At 37.7% G+C, this 25,812-nt stretch overlaps 1 protein-coding gene across 1 annotated transcript in view; it reads right to left on the bottom strand.

Annotated features, from left to right (window-relative positions):
- SMC6 (structural maintenance of chromosomes 6) overlaps positions 1-25,812 on the bottom strand; it is a 78,714-nt gene that overhangs the window by 52,677 nt on the left and 225 nt on the right. The window contains exons 2-8 of the mRNA XM_053891136.1: positions 17,808-17,950; positions 15,531-15,648; positions 13,252-13,357; positions 7,097-7,233; positions 6,407-6,468; positions 2,938-3,018; positions 1,609-1,710 (exon numbers count right to left, since the gene is read on the bottom strand). Of these exons, the coding sequence (XP_053747111.1) occupies positions 1,609-1,710; positions 2,938-3,018; positions 6,407-6,468; positions 7,097-7,233; positions 13,252-13,357; positions 15,531-15,648; positions 17,808-17,945 (744 nt within the window). The 5' untranslated portion in view covers positions 17,946-17,950. The remainder of the gene's footprint in view (positions 1-1,608; positions 1,711-2,937; positions 3,019-6,406; positions 6,469-7,096; positions 7,234-13,251; positions 13,358-15,530; positions 15,649-17,807; positions 17,951-25,812) is intronic.

The raw sequence follows: 25,812 nt of genomic DNA, 5'->3' as shown, positions 1-25,812 counted from the left end.
CATCTGGTTCCTGCTGAGTAGTTAGGTCTATGACCCCACGAGCCCTCAAGCCCTGGTATATATTGGCTGTTTATGGCCACGGACAAAGCACAATGCCAGGAGGCACACAGTGGAACTTATTATTTGTTGGCCGAATGCTTTCTAGTTTCTAACCTTCACATACTGTTTCCTATGGATTTAGTTATTCAAATTCGGAGTTTATTTTGAGAATATAAAGTTCTTCCTATAGATTTAGCTATTTAAATCCAGAGTTTAAGAATACAGGATATTTAATTAATATTTAATTAATTAATTAGAAAAAAGTTCTTATTAAGTGCACATTATACATACGGAACTCTGCTACATGATATAGGGAAGTGCTTCTTTAACTTCATAATTAAAATATCTTTACTAGTTGATAACAAAGTATACCATGGAGAGAGTGGGTGTTTAACCCCCCCCCACTGTCTAAAGCAAACAAATTTCTTCAAAGTCCTGACTTATTATTTTAAAAATAATAAATGTAACATATACTTTTACTTTTTTCTGAATATGCAAATATTTCCTTTCCCCAATAACACTGATACTCCAAGAAAGTGTGCTGTATTAATTCTGTGGTTTACAGTGCCTCCTTGTACACTACCACATACCTGCGGTTTAAAGGGACAATGTGGGGAATAAAAATAAATATACCCATCCTTGCTTTTTAAGTTTTCATACAGCCACAGACCTAATTTTACATATGCAATCCTGAAAACTTGAAGTAAAAGGGCCAGTGTGACACCTAACTAAAGGTGACCTGGAGCAATCATTAGTACAATTCTGTGTCAAAAGCACAAGCTAAGAAACAGCTGAAAGCTGAACTGGTTGTATGAAACTGACTAACAAAAGAATAAGATACAGAATCACACAAAAATTGGTGGACTTAATGTACTGGACGAAAGGCTCAAACGTAAGCCTTATGACTTTGAGGTCTCTGATTATCAGACAGAAGGTTGGATCTTCAGGAATCTGAAGAAGAAAGTATAAAAACAAAATACAGCAGATGTAAAAACAAATTTAAGTAAGTCATGCTGGCTTGAGTAATTTCAAATTCACACAGATATGCACAGCTGCTAACCTGGCAAGTACAGATGTGACAGTTGCCACCAAGCTATCAGTGCTTAATGAATGTTAACAATTTACCATTGTGATGAAATACTTATCTACCATATATAATTACATGTGCATTTAATACGTTTAATATCAGCTTGAGGCTTGTGCTTCTTTTGCCATCATAAGAAATACTACCGTTTTCAAACGACTTATAGTGAGAATTAGTGATACCTTATTGTAGAACCAGTAAGTCATATATCCAGGCATAAGTATGTAAAATATTGCCCTGTCCTCTAGTTTATAACTTAACAGAGGAAAATGTGTACATGCCCATTATTACATAACAAAGTAAAGGCTAATAAAATACCCTGAATATAAAAACCACCCTTCGTATATTTCATAGAGTACCATGAAAGTTATTAGTTTTCTATAGCTACGTATTTATATATAAGTATGTAATTTTACAGTACCATTTATCTTATAGGTACTATAGCAATTTGACCTCAAAAATATTTGCATCAAGTGTTTACAAACCTCTTCTCCTTGATTTATCTGCTCCTTTGTTCTTTCTTTTGTTTCCATAATGTACGAATAATCTTCCTTCATCTGCTCAAGTTGGGTTGCTTTCATAAAGAACTGTATCAATAAGGAAAACACAATTAGGAGTCTGTAAACTTCCATGAACTGCAAAAAAAAAATTGTGGACTAATTATGTAAAAAGACACTAAAAACAATCTTGAGCAAGTACACATATACACAAAAGAACATGTTTTCAGACCCCAAATTTATTTCACTTACTCTGTTCACATCTACACATTTACTTGAAAGAACTCTTAAAAGCCTATGTAAGAAAACACTTTTGGTGTGATAATAATACCATCTTAAAAACTCACGTTCACTATTCTTTCATTCTTTAAGCAAGTATGAAAAAAAGAGAAAACATCCATATCCTTGATCTTTACACATCTTAAATTTTTAGAAAAGGAAATAGTGAAATCCATTCAAAAGTTACAGCATAAGTTTTAGTAGAAGTCAAATACTTGGCTAGCTTTATAATTTAAGGTTTAAAGGTTGTTATGCATGACCAATCATTCCTCTTAATTTTCTTAAAGATTAATTTTAGAATAATCCGTTCTCTCTCAGAATTCAGAGCCAAAGAGTGAAAGCAAGAATTTACCATGAAAATTACATTTCTATCATACCTACTTAGAACTTTCCTAAATTAGCCCTACACTATTACTATAAATCAATGGCTTTAAAAAAAAAAAAAAAACAAAACCTCAAGGGACCCTTAGGTGGCTCAGTCGGTTAAGCTTCTGACTCTGGATTTCCTCTCAGGCCATGATCTCATGGCTCTTGGGTTCGAGCTCTGCACCAGGCTCTGCACTGACAGTGCTAGGCCTGCTTGGAATATTCTCTCTTTCTCTCTCTCTCTCTCTCTCTCTCTCTCTCCCCCCCCCCCCCCCACCCCTGATCATTCTCTTTCTCTCTCAGAATAAATAAACATTTTTTGGGGCGCCTGGGTGGCTCAGTCGGTTAAGCGTCCGACTTCAGCTCAGGTCACGATCTCGCGGTCTGTGAGTTCGAGCCCCACGTCGGGCTCTGGGCTGATGGCTCAGAGCCTGGAGCCTGTTTCAGATTCTGTGTCTCCCTCTCTCTCCGACCCTCCCCCGTTCATGCTCTGTCTCTGTCTGTCTCAAAAATAAATAAACGTTAAAAAAAATTAAAAAAAAAAAAAAAAGAATAAACATTTTTTAAAAACTCAGTATTTATAACATGAGCAAAAGTTATATTCAGTATATATGCTTAATCTAGAAATATATTCTTTTTTGATAAATTCATATTTATTTTGGTGTTCCTTACTTTGTATTTGTCTCCCTCATTTTTAGACTGCAAGAACTGCTTGCTCATCTCTTGTGTTAAAACAGAAACTGGATTATCCACCTGAAATAAATAAGAAAGATTATTTCTGATTATTTCATTTTGACGACTTAAGATAAACCGACTGAAATACAGAATACAATTCACCCATGGCGTCATCAAGAAGGCTAAGGTTAGGGTATTAGGGTAAATACACAAAGAAAAAATGTTAGTTATTAATGTAGGGAAAATATTTCAATATTTCATGATACTAAAATAAATAGCATAGTCAAAATTTTTCTGCCACTATATGAGGGCACAAGAAATCTCTGAAGAAGTATTTTTATTAGAAAGTTGTTACTTCTTTCACCTGTTTTATAGAATATCACTCCTATGCTACTGGTTAAAATCAGACAACAGTGAATAAAGCTCTCAGCTGACTTGGGTTCTTGTCTCTCACCCCCTGTGTTGCCCTGGGCAAGTTAGTTTCTCCAACTAAATACAAAAGGTCCAACTTTGTTATTTCTTAATGTTTATTTTGAGAGAGAGAGAGAGCAAGAACACAGTGGGAGAGGCAGGGAGAGAGGAGAGAGAGAGAATCCCAAGTAGCAAGAGAATCTCAAGTATAATACAGAACCTGACACAGGGCTCAATCTCACAAACGGTGAGATCATGACCTGAGCCAAGAGCTGGCTGCTTAACCGACTGAGCCACCCAGGCAGCTCCCAACTTGGTTATTTCTAATAGGAATTATGATGACAAGTAGTGATTATTTTTCTTTCAGATTTGTTATTTCTTCATGAAGATATTATAAAATAAATCGAAATGCTGGAGTTACTTCTACCTTTTGGAGGAGGAGTCATTTAAAATAAGCTATTGCTTGAATTAAACTATCTGTAACTAGCAAGTTAAAGTACAGTTAAAGTAACAGTAAAGTACAGTAACTCATCAAAGTACCGGTGAAAAAGTTTAAAAAACATATAACTTGCTTCAGAAAAATTCAAGGTCATTACTCATTTATGTCTTTGGCATTAATAAGAAAATAATTTACATACTAGAAAATAATACGGTTTGAAAGTTATGGAATATGCAGGACCAGTATAAATGAAAAAAAATTTAAACTCCTTCATTTTACCATCTGTAAAATGTGGGGTCTTCTAAGATAACAAAACCATTTATGCAGTTATAAAGAAACCTCTACAAGGGTGCCTGGGTGGCTCAGTTGGTTAAGTGTCTGACTCTTGATTTCAGCCAAAGTCATGATCTCAGGGTGGTGAGATTGAGCCCCGCATTGGGCTCCACACAGGGCATGAAGCCTGCTTAAGATTCTCTCTCTTCTTCTGCCCTTTCTCCACTTTTTCTCTCAAATTAAAAAAACAAAAACCAAACTTCTACATGCCACTTTTTATTATTTTTATCACTACTATTATATAGGTAGGCCACACAGACTGCCACATATTTTTCACAAAGTTTGCCCTATATCTTCATTTCACATTCCATTTGACTTCTTAAAAACAAGACCTAATGTTCTAGTCTTTAATGACGACATTTTAACCAACTTTGAATCAGTTAACTTCACCAAAACTTACATTCTTTTGTCTACAACTTTTTGATTGTTTTTGAAATAGGATTCCTAGTTCCTACCCTACTCTAGGGATTATGTAAGAACCTTGTAGCTTTACCTGTCGAGACTCTAGAACAAGCAAAAGGCAAGCACAAACGGGTAAACTTCAGAGAAAGGATAAGAAGAATAGGCACAGGGGACAAAATAATCAGGTACTTAAAGACATTAAATATTCTCCTCCCACTTGGTTATTCTAGGCCACCAATGTCTAATAGATACATAATGCAAATCACACAGATAATTTTAAATTTGCTAGTGGCGATATTAATAAACAGGGAAAATCAATTTTAATATATTTCTAGTCTAAAATATCAATTAACATATAACCTATATAAAAATTGAATTATTCCTTTGCAGTAACTCTTCAAAATCTCATATGTCTCTCACACTATAGTACATCACAATTTGGACTACCTACATTTCAAGTGCTTAATACCCACACGTAGCTATGGTTATTATACAGGTAAGTGCAGCTCTAGACCTTCTATATTTTGATAAATGAACCTTTAGCAACTGCATCATACTAGAAGAGGACTAGAAGAGTTGTAACAATCTTTACATATTTCAAAAGAAATAAACATGTTTTTACATTCCCCAAGGAAGCGGGAACTTAGAGAACAGGCTTAATTCAACTTTCCCATAATTTTTCTTTCTGATAAATAGAGTTGTTCACAGAAGGAATCAGAAGCCTCAGGCAGAAGTGATTCCTCCATCACAATCCACTTAGAAGTAGTTGCTGAAGAGTGAAGGATTCCACACAGGGTAAGTACGGAGTGTGAGAAATCTACTGGATGCCCTCCAAGATCCTCCCAAACATCTATGATTCCATATACGTTTGGTTTTCCTGATTTTGCTTTAAAATTGTCCTGCATTCTAGCCTCAAATTTATTTGATGTGTCTGCTTTTCTTCAGATTTTAATAAGTATTTTTCTAAATTTCTGTTGCCTGACATGGAAGCCACTACCCACATGGAGCTTTTTACACTTAAGTAAATTAAATAAAATCAAACACTCAATTTCTCAGTCGCACATTTCAGGTGCTCAAGAGCAAGATGCGAGTGGCTACCCCACTGAATAGCATACTACAGAATATTTCTACCATCACAGAAAGTTTTTCTGGATAGCTTTGTTCTGAACCAAACTGGCAAAGATACCTAGACTTGTAATTGTTCTTTTCCCTTGGTGACTAGTCTTGGTGTTCTTCGTCCCGGAATAAGGCAGGGTAGTACATCAGAATGTAACAGGGATGCCTGGATCCCAATCCGGGCTCTACCAGCAAGCATGCCTAGACGACTGTAGGTGTACATTTACTTTTTCTAGCTCCTTCCTCACCTACAAAATATAGGTGAATCAGATGACCACCCAGGACAATTCCAGTGCTCACATCATAAGACTACATGCTCTATTTCTAATTACTCAAAGTTATCTTAGCAGAAAGGACTTGACACACCTCCTGCAGTTATGATCAAGAACTCCAAAATACATAAAGAAATGCTTTATTTTTTTGGAATAAATTTCCTTTCTATAATGACTTAGCAACTGAGCTTAGGGAGCCTAGGGCAACAGAAAGCAAAGAAACTGTATAGCTTTTATGAACATCAGTTCTATCCCATACTGGTGCAGACTACATGTTCTTGACTGCTCTGTCAAAATACGAGTGTGATATTAGGCACTGAAAACTCCTGCTGAATTAGCAAATTTTAAGCAATGTCACTAACAGTAGTTGTACATGTTCCTCCTGTGGTCAATTTACTCATATGAGCCCATCTGAATTCTTTCGACGTTGCAAATGACAGCTTATGAAAAAGTGACCAGTTGCATCAATCAGGAATGCAGATTTAGCAATTACCTGTATGTTAAAATGATCAAGAATTGCAATCAGCTCTTCTTTTCTAGTAGAAACCACGGTGCCTGGTTAAGAGAAACACATACAAATGACCAGACTGTTTTTAGGGCAAAAATACAGAGAAAAATGAAGCAATTATTTACCAATATAAGCATTACTATTTTTGTGATGTCATCAAGAATACGCACGCATCTGAGAGAGCTGGCCACTACGGTAATCATGACCCAAGCACGCAGAGGAAGAAGCGTGGACACCATGATGGTGCTTCTCTTCTTCCCATTAGCTAAACGCTTGCTCTTCCTTCTCACCTACCTCTTTGCCTCCTCTTCCTTTTGCGAACCTTTTCCCCACCTTTTGCGAACCACATCTTTCCACATGTGCTAGCAACTACAGGGGTGAAAGGAGGTCTGCGGGTGAGGACGAAATGGCACAGCCTGTTTCAAGTGGACCCAAACTCTGATAATCATGGTTCTGCTGTCCAATGTCCTGGGATGAAACAACTCTGTGTATATATGTACGTACATAAACATGTGCATGTACACATACATGCAACCAACCCATGATCTGACATGAGAAAGGTTTCAAGAGATTAGGAAGAAATGCCCTTTTGATGAATACCTGAGCAATCACTTCACTGTTTAACTGAACATTTACTAATATTTTATATGAAATGAAAAGACATTCATAACAAACCTGTTTCACTTTTTAGTTTATAAGATCGACTTCCATCCATGCTGATGTGTTGTTGCACAACTATAGAGTTACCGTACACGTTTGCTCTATAGGCATCATCTCCTCTGTTCCTTAATGTTATTGAGATATCTGCTGAGCTAAAGCAAGAAGGTTAAGGTAAGTCACATGAAGGTACAGTGCAATTTCAATACTAGGTTACTAGAATTTTCAAAACCTCCAAAATAATTTGCCTAATTCATTTGAAAACTAGCTTTATACCAGTAACTGATGGCTGATAGGCTACTACAGAATAATGCTGAATATACCACGCCTAATAAAAAAAAAAGAGAGAATAAGAGTTGTGGAAATACTGACTATTCTATCCATAACAGAAATACCACGGTCACATAAAACCCGTTAAAATTTTGGTTGTTTCAAATCATGCAGATAAATTATACACCTTTTATAGGCAACATGGAATACTACACTGTCTGACTATAAAATAAAGCATCATGCTGACAGCAATCCCTTAAGAATGATGAAGTAACAATTATGGGGAAATAATAACATCTTCCAAGAACATTAGAATCAAATGAAGCAACTTTCATCTTTCAAATGTATGGCAATAAAAAAATGAAAGTATTTGATACCAAGAAATGTAAACAGAAGCTCAGAATTTCTTGAAATTCTATTGATATTATAAAGGAATTATTTTTAAAGTTTTAAACAAGTTTAGAGCATTTATAGCCATGCACATTTTTATACAGGAAAAAAAAATCAATCTTTATTTTTCTACTTTTTTTTTAAAAAATAAGACTTGGTAGAAAAACAAAAAGTGTTAAGGAAGTATATTACTATATACACACTCATAATTTCCTTAAACGTAAAAGCAATCAATATTTTTTTCTGATTCAGGTGAACATCTCCCAAAATGCTAAAGCCCTTTAACGCAAAACTGCTTTAACTAGTAATTAAATGAAATCTTTAATAGAACTTGTTTTCATGAATTTATAATCAGATTCCCAAACTGTTCCCATCTGCAGGAAATGCAGAAAAAAATACTCAAGATAAACTTCACTGTAAACTGATATTACAGTAGACATACTGAAGGGTTTTGTTACCTCCTGCTCCAGTCACCCTCTTCTTCACCAGAGCCTGAGCAGAAAGACAGGGCTTAGTAGCCTGATCAGTCCTCACCCTGCCCTCCAGGGATGGAGCTAAATATAGAAATCTGATTCGAACTCAGAAAGAGTAACCTTAGTTACTTGAGATGTCAACATTAAGGGAAATTAGATGAAGGGTATAAAGGAAAGTGTACTATCTTTACAACACTTCCATAAATCTAAATTATTTCACAATGAAGTTTTAAAAACAAACTCAAATGAAGGCACAACCACGTTAAGAGCTGGTGATTCCCCGAAGCCTCTGAGGACTAGAGAAACCAATTTGGGGCTTTATACTCGGATGAGCAAGCAGAACATGTGCAGAGGCTACAGAGAGAAGCAAGAGCACACAACAGATAACCTCTTAGAAAACCACCTAGACCAAGTGAAAGAGACACACCCACAGATATTGGCAGTAAATCAGACACAGAGAATGTACACAGCCCCAAAGACTAAGACAGTTAGACGTGGATGACTGGATGACTGCACAAACAAAGACACAGAGTAATGAAGACTTGGCTAAGTTGTAAGGTAGAGAACACACACTCCTCACAAACCCACACACCTGTCATAAGGAGACAGAGGGAAGGGAGCACAATACGGTACAGCCCATTATACAAGGGGGTGAGGGAGGTGGAACAGAAGGGTTGCCGCATGGACCCAAAGGAAGGGAGAGGCAGACAGAGGCCTAGAGACAAAAATACAGAGAAAAAGCCATAGACATAGAAAAGAAAGGCCCAGAGACAAAAGATCCTTGGTTCTGAGGTCTCTGAGTACCAGTTACTCATGAGACCTAACTATACTTCTTCGCTCCTGCATCTTCTAATATACAAATCCCTGAATTTTTACAATAAATCTCCCTTTTTTTTTAAAAAAATGTTTATTTATTTATTTTCAGAGAGAGCTAGAGAGCAGAGAATAGGGGCAGAGAGAGAGGAAGAGAAATCCTAAACAGGCTCTGTGCTGTCAGTGCAGAGCCTTATGCAGGACTTGAACTCAAACCGTGAAATCTTGACCAGAGCCGAAATCAAGAGTCGAACGCTTAGCTGACTAAGCCACCCAGGCACCCCTAAATCTCATTTTCTAAAGCTACCCTAAGTGGGCTGGGGTGTGTGTATTTTGTTGTTTTTTTTTTTAAAGAGAGAGAGAAGGCGTGCGTGCACAAGCGCACATGAGCGGGAGAGGGGCAGAGACAGAGAGAGAGAGAGAGAGAGAGAGAGAGAGAGAGAATCTTAAGCAGACTCTACATCCAGCACCCACGCGGGGCTGGATCTCATGACCATGAGATCATGACCTGAGTCGAAATCAAGAGTTGGATGCTTAACCAACTGAGCCGCCCAGGCACCCCTGTGTGCTGTGTGTGTGTGTGTGTGTGTGTGTGTGTGTGTGTGTGTGTGTGTTTAAATCAGAAATACCCAATTAGGACAGATATACTCCAGACAAGTTGTAATTAATGGGAGGTTTTTTTTTAATTTAACATTTATTATTGAGAGACAGAGACAGAGCATGAGCAGGGGAGAGGTAGAGACGGGGAGACAGAGAATCTGAAGCAGGCTCCAGGCTCTGAGCTGTCAGCACAGAGCCCGACATGGAGCTCGAACTTGTAAACCATGAGATCATGACCTGAGCCAAAGTCAGACATTTAACCTACTGAGCTACCTAGGTGCCCCAATTAATGGAATTTTAAAAGCTCTCCAGTTGATTCTAATGAACAGTCAAAGTTGAAAACCGTTAACTAAAGTGTAATAGGGGAAGGGCAGCTGCCCACAATACGGAATAAAATATTTTTTTTCATTAACTCGTATGTTTACCTATATTAAGTGAATGTACTTCATGAAAACATTTTAAAAATAAAGTGATTATATATGTTTCCTCTCTGAATCATCAAACATCTCTCTTGATTAGCAAACGTATATTTTATTATTTTCATTCCTAGCTACTCTGTGTATTTAATAGCTACCTGTAGTATTGTGAGAACTTCGGAGGCACTGGTATTCTGTTGCGATGTGAACTGAATAAAGAAAAGCAAGTTTTTCAAAAAATTAAGGTTTAAGAGAAAAGCCTCCTAGTAACTGTACCAGGAGACAGGGACACCTTTGCTCGGCACTAACTGCTGTCTCCTCGGCTACTAATGTGGCTAATTCTCAATTTGGGTCAAGAGCCAGGGAGCCCAATGTCTGTAAATACAGGAAATCCTTAAGTGAAGAGTTCTTTTAGAATGACATCACAAACAAGCAGTGCCACAGAAAGAATTTGGCTTCTTTCTCAACCCTGGAAAAGTCTATCTGCACAGAGGTATCTGGCAGTAGCACGAACATAGGCACGAACAAGGCACGAACCATACAAAAATATGATGCATCTGCTCTGTCTCTGAATAGCCAGCTCATCTGCAGTTAAGTTCTGTAGCCTTGACTAAATACATCAGCAATGTACAGCAGGAGTAAGAGTTTTTGTCCCTCCATAACTCACTCCCAATGCTGCAGCTGTCAGATGCCAAGGCAACCAGGGCTAGTATTAGAAAGCCAAGGGAGAGAACAGTGAACTAAATATGTTCAAAAAGAACCTGAATAGTGAGGGCCATGAGACCTTGGGGCACTGACAGAGGTTTCCATGGGAGAAGTTGTATTAGGTGAATTAATTCACCACCACTGTAAAGAGCTGGTAGCCGACAGAGAGGTGACCCCCAGGCAGAGTGTCTCAGGGCAGGGTTCTCTGGCTTCTCCAAATCTCACTAGGCGAGACTGCTACAGAGAGCTAAAACCCCAAACAAGACAGGACTGAGCCCAGGTGCTACCAACGGGGAGTGTAATGTTTGACATGGAGGGAAGGAGAGTCCCGAGGACTCTCCCAAACCTGTGCCAGACAGACTTCCTTCAGGGAAAATGGAGCAGACACGCAAATCTTAGATGTAGAACTGACTTAAGACTAGAACTGCAAAGCTCCATGAGGTGAATCTGTAAAAAATGATGACAGAATCAGAGATTATAAAATATGAAGAGATTCACAGATATCAAATATTTTAAACAGAAGGGGATGACTAGGGAAATAGTAGTGGGTTTGGAAAAGCTGTTTTTAAGCTACTTTTTCAGTCAAGGTCTGTAAAAAGGAGACTGAGCTCAGGTTAAGGCTTTTAACTGTTATTAACTATTTAAAATACATTAATTTCCTCTAGGCAGCTGTGTCCTTAAAAGTTGGTGATCTGTGTAAGCTGGCCTTTTCCTTTCTTTTTAAAAATGGTATTCTGAAGACAAGTCTCAGAAAGAAGTTTCTGCTTTGGTCCAGATACTTCTCAAATGGAAAAAAACAAAACAAAACAAAAAAAACAAAAAATTATTTATTGAGATATAAAACAATTAGGGCTACAGAAAAAAATTATTTCTTTTCCTGAAGCTTCTATCTGAAAGATCAATGTGTTATCTGACTAGGTAGACTAGGTGACTGTTTAGACAACTAAGAAATGTATAGTTAAGTGTAATGAATTGAAACAGAGCTGGAGCCATTAAAAAGGTTGGAATAGCTAATTTTTGATTTCAAAAATCGGTTGCGGACTATGGAAGGGGGAGAAGACCTTGCTGAGCTGCAGCCCAAATAAGATAAGGAGAGACAGAAAATATGCTGGAGAATTGTTACCGAATAGTTATTTTCCACGGCCATACAGCATGGGGAATGTTTTCCGTGTATCTTTACCTCCCTTCTCCTGAGTCCACTTGGAACCCCGGCTTGGGTTAATATTCTTACAGCTTTCTGAGAAATACATGAGAAAACTGCAATCCTGGTTCACATCCCGTCCCTATTCTGTTTTTTAGTAATAAAATTGAAGTTAAACAGAAAGAACATTGAGCAGAAGGAAAGTCTGTTATATGAGAAAAAAGATCTCACTGCTAATTATCAAAGTTCCAGAAGTTCTGGGCATGGGGTGTGCAAAGGAGCACTGAGCAATGGGAGCAGCCTCACTCTGCGAGCCAGCAGAACAGTTTGGGACTTCTAGTTTTTAGGAGACGCAAGGACCCCTTCGGAGTTATTCGAGGCAGTAATAAGAATAAGGAGACCGGCCTGAAGAGTGCTCCTAATGGGCAAAAGGCCCTAAGTCTATAATGATCCAAATTGGGCAATTTATATGAAGTTACATGAAGGCAAGTTATATCAAGAAGAAATACAGGTGTAGAGTGAATGAAGGCAGTTTTATGACCATTTTCCAAGAGTCAAGATGGACCACAAACAGACGTGTGGGTGTAGTCCTCAAATCAAATCCACTTGCAAACCACCTGAGTAAAGGACAGAAAATCAAAGACACCAGAATACTTTTTTGGAATTCTTAGTGAACTGGAGGCAGAAATTTTGTGCGGGGACCCCTGGCTGGTTGCTGACTCTGCTTTTGCCTGTAACACACCAACATGAACTTATTCAGGCTGGGTTTGGATCAAGAGCAAGGAAAGTCCAATGTTTATAAATATCTCTTTAAGTAGAAGTACATAGTGGGGCGCCTGGGTGGCTCAGCTGGTTAAGTGTCCAACTCTCGATTTCAGCTCAGGTCATGATCTCATGGTTGAGACTGAGCCCCATGTCAGGCTCTGCATTGACAGCATGGAGCCTGCTTGGGATTCTCTCTCCCCCCTCTCTGCCCCTCCCCAGCTTGTGCGTGCAACTGTGTGCACTTCCTCTCTCCCTCAAAATAAAAGAGTAAACATTAAAAAAATAAAATAAAATAAAATAAACAGAAGTACATAGATTCATCATTGCTTGTTCTTTCCTCCAAAAAGGTAATAGAAACAAGAGTGTAAGAGGGCAGGCACATGGCAGTACTTTACGCGAGCTTTCCTTCTGGAGAGCTGAACAGGCAACAGTGGGCCATACTGGCAACAGGGAGAAAAGAAAGGAATGGAAAGATGGGACTCTTCCGTTTCAGTTCTGGGAAGCCAATTCACTTCCTATCATGTTTACATGAACTGGGAATCTAAAGCAGCCGCTTCTTACTGAGGAACTGGAAAATACATGTAGAAAGCAAACACTTACTTCTGTCCGTCTTTCACAAAACCTTTTAAAGAAGAGCCTCTATTGGTAGCGACTGCTTTTCCGCCAAGACCAACTATGAGAGCTGTGAGCACTGCACTCTTCCCACCTACGGAAACAGGTGTTGATGAAATCACATTCATTAAGGAGAGAGAAAAGAAGAGGCTGACTCCCACAATTTGACGTAAAAAGATTTCTGAATGAAAATGTAAATTAGTTCTAACCCTGAAATGAAGTGTTACACTTCGATTACCATTTTCTTTCAGCAATCTTAAAAAAAGAATTGTAGATATCATGAAATATTTAGCTGTTGCAATTAGAAAAAAAATTAGTATAATTCAGGACTCAAATTTTTGCCACTAATAAGAAAATTAAAAAAAAAAAAAAGGTTGATATCTTTCCAACCTAAAATGCTCATTGTTTCATCTTGGTCCATCAGCCTATTAAATGAGGTTATCTTTTTAATTACACATAGATACTGAATTTATCTAATCTTTATCATAATTTATAATTTATAATAAATTTAATAATAAATTAAATTAAATTAATTTTATAATAAAATTATCATTTTATTCTAATTTAGGTATGATTTACTTTTCCACAAATTCACAGAAGCCAGAAACTATTTTTAACAACCGCTGAATGCAAGCAAGCTCCACAGGGACAGGACGTTGTCTGTTTTATTCAACGTGATACAGCCAATAGTGGCCCATAATACGCACTCTGGTATTTATTGAATGAATAAATGAACTTCAATATGAAAAAAAATCATCAGTCATACAGATAAATGTTTCTATGTAATATTTTGACAACTCTTATTCCTAATTTGATTATTCATTTGCTAACTTTCTGAAAAGTATACTTCTTTTGACTCTAACATATAAAATAACACAAGCTGAAATTTCAATATCTAAACAATTACCCAGAATATGCAATCATTTTCTGAACTCCACAATCAACCAATTCAATCAACTCTTACCAGCCCATCATTTCCCACAACATACCCTAAATTAACCAAAATTCACCACTGGCTAACCTGATTTAGTTACTCGAATGCCTTTCAAATCTCTGTTCTAAATCTCTCCTTCGTTTCCAAATTCACTGCCTCCACTATTTGCATTATTTCTTCTTCTCTAAGTTTTAGTAATAAAATAACTATTTCAAAAGTTAAAAAAGAAGAAAAGACCTAATTGCAGAACCCACAAGTTTTTCCTTACTTCTTGTCCTGTGGGACCTCCCAGTAGCACTAATCCCTCTGTCCATTCTCTCCTTCTGAAAACACTTTCCTCTGGACTGAATACACAGCAGGGGAAACAAAGAACAACTAAGCAGAATGTGGAGCTGCATTCACCTACTATCCTGTTCTAGCACCGTCACCAGCCATAGACTCTGGCAAGCTTCCTCTCCATGTACTGGTCAGTCAAGCTGTCGACAGCTCATGCCTGGCTGGTCCATCACAAAAGCTGCATAACTGGTCTTTCTAACCTCCATGCCTCTCCCCTTCTAATCCATTCTCCACAATGTGGCCACTTTGTTTCACAAATCTTGACCATGTCATCCCTTACTGACAAACTGTAATTGGTTCTCCACTGACTTCTGAATAAAACACCAAAATCTTTATCGTGGCATTCAAGATCCTCACCAGTATCACCTACGACAGGCCCCTCCAGCATCAGCTTCTGCCCCTCCCTACCACGTAGGATATGATAAAGCCATATGAGGCTGTTCACCATCATCCATGCACATCTATTTCTGCCCCTCCAAACCTCTGCTAATAAGCAATCTTCGCCTGGAACATCTCAGCCTCCTCTTCCCCAATGAGGCCTAAAGAATCTATAATTTTCATTCAAGTGCCACCATAAATACCACCTCCTCCTTAAGCTTTCATTGGCCACAGTGAGAAATAGTTTCTTTCTTGTCTGGATTCCCATGGCACTATATTTGTGCTCTATTATAACACTTAATAGATGTAAGACACAGGGCTGCCTTAATCACAATGAGGCTAGCTTGTCCACTCTTCTATGGTATGAACACCAAGGTAGAAGGAGTCAAAACAATAAGTAGGAAATGTTTATTCCTACTACATAAATAATGAACCTAGAGTTAACTTATTATTTTCTTAAAGTACAGAATAGCAGCAAATACTGAAAATATTCATGACCACAGTTTATAGATCCCAAACTTAGATTTATCAGCATGCACAATCACCTACTTTAAAAAGTTAGTGCATTCTAACTTCAAAATACTACTCAAAGTAAAGTAAGGAGGGCAAAAGCACTTACTTCCATTGTTGCCAACAACAAAGTTGACGTTAGAACCAAACTTAAAGGGTCCGAGCATTGAATGACACATGAAGTTTCTTAGCTGAATACTCTCAATTATTCCAACTTCTGCTGCAGTCTATTAACCAAAAAAAAAAAAAGAGAGAGAGAGAGAGAGCAAGAGACAGAGGGAGAAAACAATTAATTATTAATCTGTCTAATAAACTCATTATACTCATCCAAGCATTTGGAGAAAGATCAGCAGTGTTACTAAAGAAAACAGTTATATAATAAGTGAATAATCTTAACTTCAATGAGTAAGATGAAATTAAATGGGAACCTTCAATGAATAACTACTCATTCTCAAGTCCTTGAAGAATCTAATAATTGTATTACATAGTTTCTTAATATGGACGATACTAACCTTTTGAGTCAGGTAATTTTTTGTTGGAGGGGGGCTGCTTTGCGATTTTGAGAATTTTAACAACATCCCTAGCCTCTGCCTAGTAGATGCTAGAAGCACACATCTACCTAAGTTGTGCCAATCAAAAATATATCCAGACACTGTCCCCCAGGGGACATTTAAAAACTCTTAAAAAAAATAAAGTCTTGGGGCGCCTGGGTGGCTCAGTCGGTTCAGAGTCCAACTTCAGTCCAGGTCATGATCTCACGGTCCGTGGGTTCGAGCCCCGCGTCGGGCTCTGTGCTGACAGCTCGGTGCCCGGAGCCTGTTTCAGATTCTGTGTCTCCCTCTCTCTCTGACCTTCCCCTGTTCATGCTCTGTCTCTCTCTGTCTCAAAAATAAATAAACATAAAAAATTTTAAAAAAATAAATAAATAAAAAATAAAGTCTTTAAAAACTCCCTGGCTGTCTTCTTTTGGATGCCATCTTATTAAAAACCAGAAACATTTATATCCTTTTATAAGTAGAATATCAGAAATTATGGTTGAAGGTTTTTTAAAATAAACTTTTATTTTGATCTAATTGTAGATACAGTTGTAAGAAATAATACAGAGAGATCCTATGAATTCTTTATTCAGTTTCTGCCCATGGTAGTATCTTAAAAACTGTGGTACAAAATCACAACCAGGATACTGACACTGATACAGTCAAGATACAGAACATTTCCATCACCACAAGGATCCCTTAGGTCACCTTTTATAGCTGATCCACATCCCACCCAATCCACTCCCACCTGAACCCCCAGTCTACTAATCTGTTCTCCATTTCTAGAACACTGTCATTTCACAAATGTTATAGAAATGTCTATGGGGTACCTCGGTGGTTCAGTCGGTTAAGCGTCTGACTTTGGCTCAGGTCATATCTCACAGTTCATGGATTCAAGCCCCGCATCAGGCTCTGTGCAGACAGCTCAGAGCCTGGAGCCTGCTTCGGATTCTGTGTCTCCCTCTTTCTCTATCCCTCCCCTGCTCCTGCTCTGTCTCTCTCTCCCACACACTCTCTGTCTCTCAAAAATAAATAAACATTAAAAAAATAAAAATTGAAAAAAAAAAAGAAATGTCTATTGTCACCTACATCAGGAGGTCACTGCTAACTAGTATTTCATGGTATGGATGTACCACAGTATTTAACCATTCACTCACTGAGTGACATCTGGGTTGTTTCAGTTTGGGCTATTACAAATAAAGCTGCTATAAACATTCATGTATAGAATTCTGTGTGAAAGTATATCTTCATTTCTCTGGGACAAATGCTGGGTTATGTGGTAGACAGGTGTGTGTTAAATTAAAAAAAAAAAAAAAAAAAAAAAAAGCCAAGCTATTTTTCAGTGTGGCAGTATCATTTTACATTCCCACCAGCAATATATGAATGATCCGGTTTCTCTGTATCCTTGCCAGCATTTGAAGTTGTCGTTGTTTTTAATTTCAGTCAGTCTGATGGGTGTGTTGTAACATTTCATTGTGGTCTTCTTAATTTGCATTTCCCCAATAATAAATGATGTTGAACATCTGCCATGTCATTGTCATTTTGAAGCCTGCAGGGTCAGTGGTCATACCTACTGCTTCATTCCTGTTATTGGTAATGCCTTCTTTTTTTTTCCCTTTGTCAGTCTTACTAGAGGTCTGCCAAATTTATTGATCTTTCCAAAGAACAAGCTCTTTGTTTTAAGGGTTTTCCTAAATGTTTCTAATAATTCACATAAACTTCAGAATTAGTTACATTACTTTACCTTAGTTTTTTAAAAACTATACTGCTTTTCCTGACATTGAATTATCAAGAATATGACATATAAGCCAAACATGAGAATCAGGCCAATCCAAAAATTTTGCACTTACCAAAGTAGAGGTACCATTTGTGAAAGAAACCGTACATTCATCTTCATCACCATCTTTGTCAAAGTCATCCAACTCTTCTTGTCTTGGTCTTTTGGCATTTTCAGGAGAGAAGAAATTTTCTTCCTTTCTTTTGGCCATCAGGTCTGAACATATATTAGAGTAACAATGAAGTAAAATAAGACAAAGCTTAAGTTTTAAGTACTACGTCCATTCGTTTTTAGTTAAAAAAAATAAACATATCATCTGTGCAGAGGAAGAGGGCCATGAGACAAAAAAACGCAAGCGGCCAGCCACTTGAGGCTGGAAAGGCAACCAAACAGATTCACCCCTTGAGTTTCAAGAAAGGAACAGCCCTACCGCCACCTTGATTTTAGCGCTCGGCGCTGCAGCAGACTTCTAACCTGCAGAAGTGTAAGACAAAAAGTTTATGTTGTGGCTTTTTAAAATCATGTGCACATGCCACACTAGTTGATTTTACTTCAGAGTTATTCACGGCCAAGATTTTATGGATATGGGCCTCCCTAAATGTTTTAACTACTGAAACTCACAAAAGGTAAAAACTCTTATTTGTGAGACTCTGTTTTCTAGTTTCCTAGATCTATTAATAGAGATGCCATAATGTCTTCTGAAAGTTTTCCAAAGCAATCATCCAATTTTTCAGATAAAAGCATTAATTTTAAATTAATTTCCCAAAGAAGTATATCTTGAAGCCATGTTGCCTAGTATCAGTAGTTTCCCTTAATTGTTCCCTAAAGAAACAAGCCATGCTATTTTTTCCAATGTACTATAAAATTTATGCCTAGAAAATTAATGTATTTAAAATTAGACTAAACTTTTTGAACATATAAATACTGCACCTCAAGTCAAAGCTGACGGTCTGTGATTAAAATTAAATGTTATGAGTCATTTGATTGTTACTTTCATTGTTCTCTCTAAAATACACTTCAGACTTATAATGATATGCACCTAATAACTATTTGCTAAATAAATGGAGAGAAAATCCATAACATAGGTAATCAAAAATGTCTAAGATACAAGGAAAGAATATGTAGAATGGTTCTAGTCTCTACCTAAGTCCACCAAGGACTGTATACCATAGCAACCAGGTTTGCACCAGGTACCTGGGCAGCAAGAGAGTAAATGAGGTTTTCTCTCTCTTGATTTCGGACTGAAGGATTCCAGTCAGTCCTCACTACAGATGATAGCCATATGTGATGATATATGCAGACAGGGTAACAAAGCAGTCTGTGTGTGTGTGTGTGTGTGTGTGTGTGTGTGTGTGTGTGTGTGTCAGAAGGGTGGGGGGCTAGTGGAGTGGTGTTCCAAAGAGAGTATGAAGTAGATGTGTAGGAACCAGAATGGGGCCTCTAGAGAAAGTATGTGAGCGACAAAAGGAGGGTAAGGGAGAAAGAGATATCCATATATGTGTTTAATTTTTTAATCCACTGCTTTCCAAAATTATACTGACAGAACTGATCTGGCAGAAATATGAAATATCTATACATATTATGGAGGAACTGGTTTGGGGAACTATCTTTGTTAGGCTGTGTTATTTTGATAATGTATACCTCATTAAATGAACTAAGTGGTTTTCCCATCCTTTTAATGCTCTGAAATCACTTCAACTGCATGACACATTAAATGTTTTTTTGAAAGTAAGAAAGAACTAGGCTAGGGGCACCTGGATGGCTCAGTTGGTTAAGTGTCCAACTTCAGCTCAGGTCATGATCTTGCAGTTCATGAAATTGAGCCCCACCCCCACCTCGCATCAGGGCTCTGCTGACAGCTCAGAGCCTGGAGCCTGCTTCAGATTCTGTGTCTCCCTCTCTCTCTGCCCCTCCCCCGTTTGCACTCTGTCTCTCTCTCTCAAAAATAAACATTAAAAATTTTTTCTTAAGAAAGAAGTAGGCTGAAAGCTATTAGAAAGTAGAGCTATTAGTAAGTAGAAAGTTTGAAAGTTAACTTTATGAAATCATTTACATTTCTTTCTTGTATACTGGTTTTAACAGGTTTACAATAACCTCTTGAATCAATTTTTCTGTAATTTTATTTTCAAAACATTGATATAATGTGAACCCTCACACTTACGAGACAAGATTACCTTGTTTTGTAAAATCCTCATCAGTAGTCATGACTCCTTTCATGCAAATTATATTTAATTAAATTTTGAAATATTTTCTCTAAAAATTAGGTCTTTATCAAATCAAGGTTTTCTTTAATGGGAATATTTTAATGTTTATTCATATTTCTTATACAACCAAATTTTAGGGATATTCAGTGTGAGTCTAGAGTTCAATCTCTCATTCTTTCTCCCAAAATGCAAGTTAAAAAAGAAATCAGAGACTTCCACTTCCAGGAAAATGGAATAGATACACTTTTCCCTGTTTCTCCTGCTTAGTAAAACTAAAAACTTTGGAAATCATATATAAAACAAACATAAGACAACTCTGAATGAGAAGGAAGTAGATTGGCTAGGAACCTCAGGACCCAAGGAATGACATCAAGGTAAGTTCCCAGAGTTTTTGTTTTGCTTTAAATATCCCAGACTTGGAGAAGACAGCAACTGGGGAAATACCAACAGGTGCATGGGAAAAAAAGACCTAATAAAAGCTTCCTCTCTCTAGCCAAAGGACCAGGCAGCCTGACAGCACAGAAAGCTTATAGACAATAATTGCTCTATTCCAGCCAAAAACCACGAAAAAAAAACTGTGGCGCCTCCTTCTACTCCCCCAATGACACACACTTTAGCAAAGGTCAAGTGGGTAGCCTGGACCTTATAATGCCATAAGAAGGCATCTCCATATCCCATTTGGGCCAGTGTCAGAGAACGTTATGTAGGCCAAATAGGGAGTCATGATAATGGGTGTCCATGGAGCCCGCCTAGAGAGCCTAGGTGTCCACCTTGATCAGGCAGTAATAGGTTGCTACTTACTCCCACTCCCGGTTGGATGGTGTCTCATGAGACCTTTTACTACCACCCAGAGAGGTAAAGAGACCACCCCCCAAAAGCGTACGAAAACCATGTGGAGAGCCAAAATTCCCACTCATACCAGCAGTCACTGTGGCTAAGAAAAGAGCTCTGGTACAGTTCTACACCTCTGAGTCTTAGTGTCTACAGCTTAATACCATAGGGTAGAAGTTCTCAAAGGATGTGGTCAATCTCTTCAAAAGTACTAAGGATCTCAAAGAGCTTTTTGCTTACGCCTATCAATATCTATCATACTGTAAATTAAAACCGAGAAACTGTTAAGCCAAAGAACACACATGTACACATTCTGTCAGTCCTCAAAGCAATGACATCACCACGTCTCATAGCCTCTGGAAAACTCCATTCACTCATAAGTGAATGAGAGTGAAAAAGGCAAATAATATCTGACTATTATTATGAAAATTGTTTGACTTTGTTGACCCTTTGAAAGAGTCTCAAGGGTCCCTGGGCCACAGTCTGCAAACTGCTTAGTGCAGACGATACTGTAAGTAATCCATGACACAATGCCATAAATTATAAGGCGTAGCTAAGCAAGCAATTAAGTTAGAGCAGCAGAGAAGAAGCCAACCATCAAATAACTTACAGACTTGATATTCAATGTGTGGTCCAAGGACCAGCAAGTAGCATTTACATCTCCTGGCAATGTATTAGATATCCAGAATCTCAGCCCCCTTCCTAAATCAAATGAATCAGAATCTTCATTTCTAACAAAATCTTAGGAGATTCTAAAGAAGAACCGTTATAAATAACATTTAAAAACTTGGCCTTTATCTTATCCTGAAGGCAATGAAGAATTAAATCATGGTAAAACAAATACCATCTAAAAGGTGTATTAGATAATCCGAAGGACATTTAACCTAAACAAATCCCTGAGATGATATTAGCATTAGTCACAATCACATAAGAGTCAACATCTCTTTTATAAATAATTGAATGTTAATGTTGAATCTCTTACACAAGTCAAAACTTGAAAATCCAACATATTTCTCAAACTATTTAACAAGAGTCAATGTCTGTTAGTTTCAGCTTGTTGCTAACTTACATTTCCTGGAATATCACCATGCCATTATTTTCCCCAAAATATCTCTTTTCTCCCACCCGTCCTCTATCTCCTTAATTACTGAGCAATAATTTATTTATTGTAGAAGAGCAAAAATGAAGCATTACTGTTTGGTTTTCCCCACATTAAATGTCCCTTTACATACTGTTTTTATTAATGCCCAATAATGATCCTGCAGTAAGCAGGCGCTCAGACATCAGCTGACTGATTTTTAGTATTTTACCATTAAAAAAATGGCAGTTTTTTAAGTAAAACTGGGGGAGGGAGATGACGTAGGTAAATGTGATAAGCTTCTTACAATGAATGTGAGATTCTGTACTACACAGAAGATGGTGTGCAACATGATGACGATGTGTTTTATTTGCTGCACTTGGCCTAGGATTTGCAGTTTGCTATTAGGTTGCCATGGTAACATGCATCAGACACCAAAGGATTCTACCTTTTAAAATAGGAATCACTTTGTAATTTAATGATAATGAATTTTTAAAAACACATATGAATGTCCTGAGCATTAGATACAAGTTAATACAATAAAACTGTTTCCAAAAGGCTAAAGAGACATAAAAACAGATGCAAAGAAAAATACTTCTAATATTCTGATATACACACAAAATGGAAAACATCTCCTCTGGGACTTTTAATACATCCATAAAAGCTCATTATGTGTTTATTTACAATCAAAAAAAGTCAGAATTAAGGAACATCTCTCTCCCTCACAGGAAGCAAATCAGAGTAGAATAGTAACAAATATGCAACTATCAATAAAAAATAAGTTCAAGAAGAAAAATCAATAAGCAAGAGTTCATTATAGCAAATAAGTGAACTGGAAATCTAATGGATCAAATACACTTCAACAGGATTTTAAATTCCTAAATTTTAGATTTTATTGTGATCCATATAATAATTCATACTTCTCATTAATATCCAAGTAGGGACTAACAGCAGTGAGAACAGACATAACAGAACTGAAATTATCAATAGGAAATAGAGGTTAAAAATAACGGCAGAGGTGCCAGGGTGGCTCAGTCTGTTAAGCATCAGCTCTTGATTTCCGCTCAGGTCAGTGCTCTCAAGATTTGTGAGATTGAGCCACACGCCCAGCTCTGCATTGACAGCACAGTGCCTGCTTGGAATCTCTCTCACCTGCTCTCTCTCTCTGCCCCTGTCCCACTCACTTGCACACACTCTCTCACAAAAATAAAGTTAAAAAATAATAATAAAAAAAAAATAAAGGCAAATTGCTGCTGTATCTGAATCTGCAGTGGACTGTGTTTACCTCATCCCCAATTCTGCCCCTCTCACCGCCACCAACATCCTCAATTCTGCATTAAACAATCTCATTTTAAATGTAATGAACTCATTAAACACACTGCTTGAGATATATCATAAAATCATAAGACATGATAAATATTTAAGTGAAAAAATTCATAAGTCCACTTATCAAATAACTCAGATCAGCAAAACTGGGAAATACTAAGCACAGCATTTCAGATAATAAAATGTGAACACTCAGATATATGTTTTAGAAACATCCCTGTGGCCTCAGTATAAAAGGAAGACGAAAGAGAGAGGGAGAATAGAGGCGAAAGAGACAGCCTCGAAAGGATTAGGGGCACTGAACAAAAGTAGTGGCAATATCAGTAATGAAGGAACAGAAGAAATCAAGAGATTTAAAAGTATGAGTAAAGTGGGGAAGTAGAAGTAACATTTGTTGAATATCTCCTTTAATCCCCAACATTTTTTAAGTACTGTCCTTATTTTACAAAAGGGGATATTGAGGCTCCATAAGACATTTTGCCCAAGTCTGTGTAGCTATAAATTATCAGAGCTCAGATCTAAACCCAAGTTTGTCAAAACCCAAAGTCAAACCTCTTCAATGCCCAGGTTCCTCCAGGCATGAACAACTGAGTTTGTTTATAGGTAGTGAAATTGGATATTAATCTACCCATCTTCTTATCTATTTTTTGTTAATGTATAAAAACTACAAAAAGGATTCTATTGTGATGTTTCCTTCTAATGTTGCTATTTGAGCCAATTAAAAATTGGGCTTTATAAAATTCCATCTCGTGTTTCATTTTTGGAAACAATCTTCACACAAGGCTAAATGCCATTATAAGTAGAGCAGATCTGGAAAGAAAAGAAGTAAACAATACATTTATTTTGTTTGGAAACACTGAGTTTGAAGCCATCCTAGGATACTGAGATGGTGAAGCCAATAGACAGTAAAATATACTCTGCAGTAGGGGTGGAATTGGAAGTGTTGCTAAGAAAGCTACAGAAATTATTTTGAATTTGGTCACTAGGGAAAGTATGTTGAATGAGAAAAGATGTATCTCATGTACTAGTGAATCAAAATGCTAACATTAATATAAGTGACTATACTTGACCCTCAGTTACCTGGACTTACGAGTGTATGTGTATACAGAAGTGTAACAGGTAATTATGCCTTAAATATAATGCATACTACTATGGTAAAATTTTGAGTTACTTGTTTATTGATTCCTGAGAGTAAGTCAAGTATAGCTTTGGTTAATTTTCCTAACTTAGGTCTAAAAATGGTAAGTCGAGATTTAGGCAGGTTTTATATAAAATTCTACATCTAGACACTCAGTAAAATAAATCTTTGGGGAATAAAAACAGATTCTTACTTTAACAACTTTAATGTACCATTTGTAGTTACTTTTCTGCCAGGTTCAATACTAAATGCTTTATATTCATTACATATTTAACACACATATTGAAGAATCTGGCCCATTGGGTACTACAGCTATTTTCCTCCAATTACAGAATAAGAAATAAAACTTAAAGAGGTGATACCAGTAAACTCTGGGTCACTCAACACTGGTTCTCTCATATAAAAACATGTTTTTTAAAGCAATATTCTAGTGATCTCCAAACTTTCTGTACGCCCACCCATTCAGGAAAAGAAATTTGGAATACACATTTTGACATAAAATTATCACTCTGTGTATTTCACACAGTACTAGAACGAGATAAAGTAAATCTAAGTAGAAGTTCTAATATGTTCCCTCCCACCCACACGCCCGTGGAACTACCTGCAGTCCACTGTACAGGATACTGAATTTTTTTTATTTTTATTTTGCTATTGACTACTTTAAACGACTATATAGCAGCCATCTAAAAGTTAGGGAGTTTGGGCGCTTTTTCCCCCCCTTAGAATATACATTCCGGAATACCTTGCCTTTAAAACACTCGCTGTTAATGAAATATACACAAAACATACACCAAGTAATAAGCGCTCACATAAATTCTGCCTTCAGGGTTTAAAAACAAAATAGTTGATTTTTCCAAGAATTATCAGTTTTATCTCAAGTCGTATTGGTCCTACAGCCCTTTCTCTATCCTTGACTCTAGTATTCCGCAATTCCCAGTCGCGATTCTTCTCCAGTTTATTTCCACAAGGGGGAAAAGAAATGCCATCATAAAACCTCCAAACGTTACATTTTACTTTTTCTAGATAATACAGCCTGCGTTGTCATGAAGCTGGGATTTAACAACAAATCCAATTTAAGTGCTATTTGCATACATCTCGTAAACAGACGAAGTAGCTGCCGGTGAGGGTATCAGATTCGCTCTAAGAGCCGGAAGTCCGAGCCCACCCTCCCTCCTGACCCCATCCCCTCGAGCAAGTCTTCTAAGCCTGAATGCAGCTTGGGGCCGGGCGCCGGGTCCAACAGCCAGGGCCAGGATTTCTCAGCCCCGTCGGCGGAGCCGCCCGAGGAGGGGCTCAGCTGCAACGGGCAAGTTTCCCGCGGTTCAGGGGACCTGTGTCGCCCGCAGAGACAGCCCGAAAATCCGCGCCAGCCGGCTGGTCCGCTCGGGCCCGCGGGGATACCCTGGACACCGCAGCAGCTCCGCTGACCGAGCCGCCGCTAGGTGGGCTGTGGGGCGCCGGCTAAGGGGGTAACGACAGGGGATGGATCCGGAGCAAGGGA

This window comes from Panthera pardus, unplaced genomic scaffold (genome assembly GCF_024362965.1).
Source record: "Panthera pardus isolate Hobbes unplaced genomic scaffold, ASM2436296v1 HiC_scaffold_26, whole genome shotgun sequence".
Lineage (NCBI taxonomy): Eukaryota > Metazoa > Chordata > Mammalia > Carnivora > Felidae > Panthera > Panthera pardus.
The sequence above is the reverse complement of the archived record's forward strand: the minus strand, read 5'-3'. Positions and strand labels throughout refer to the sequence as shown.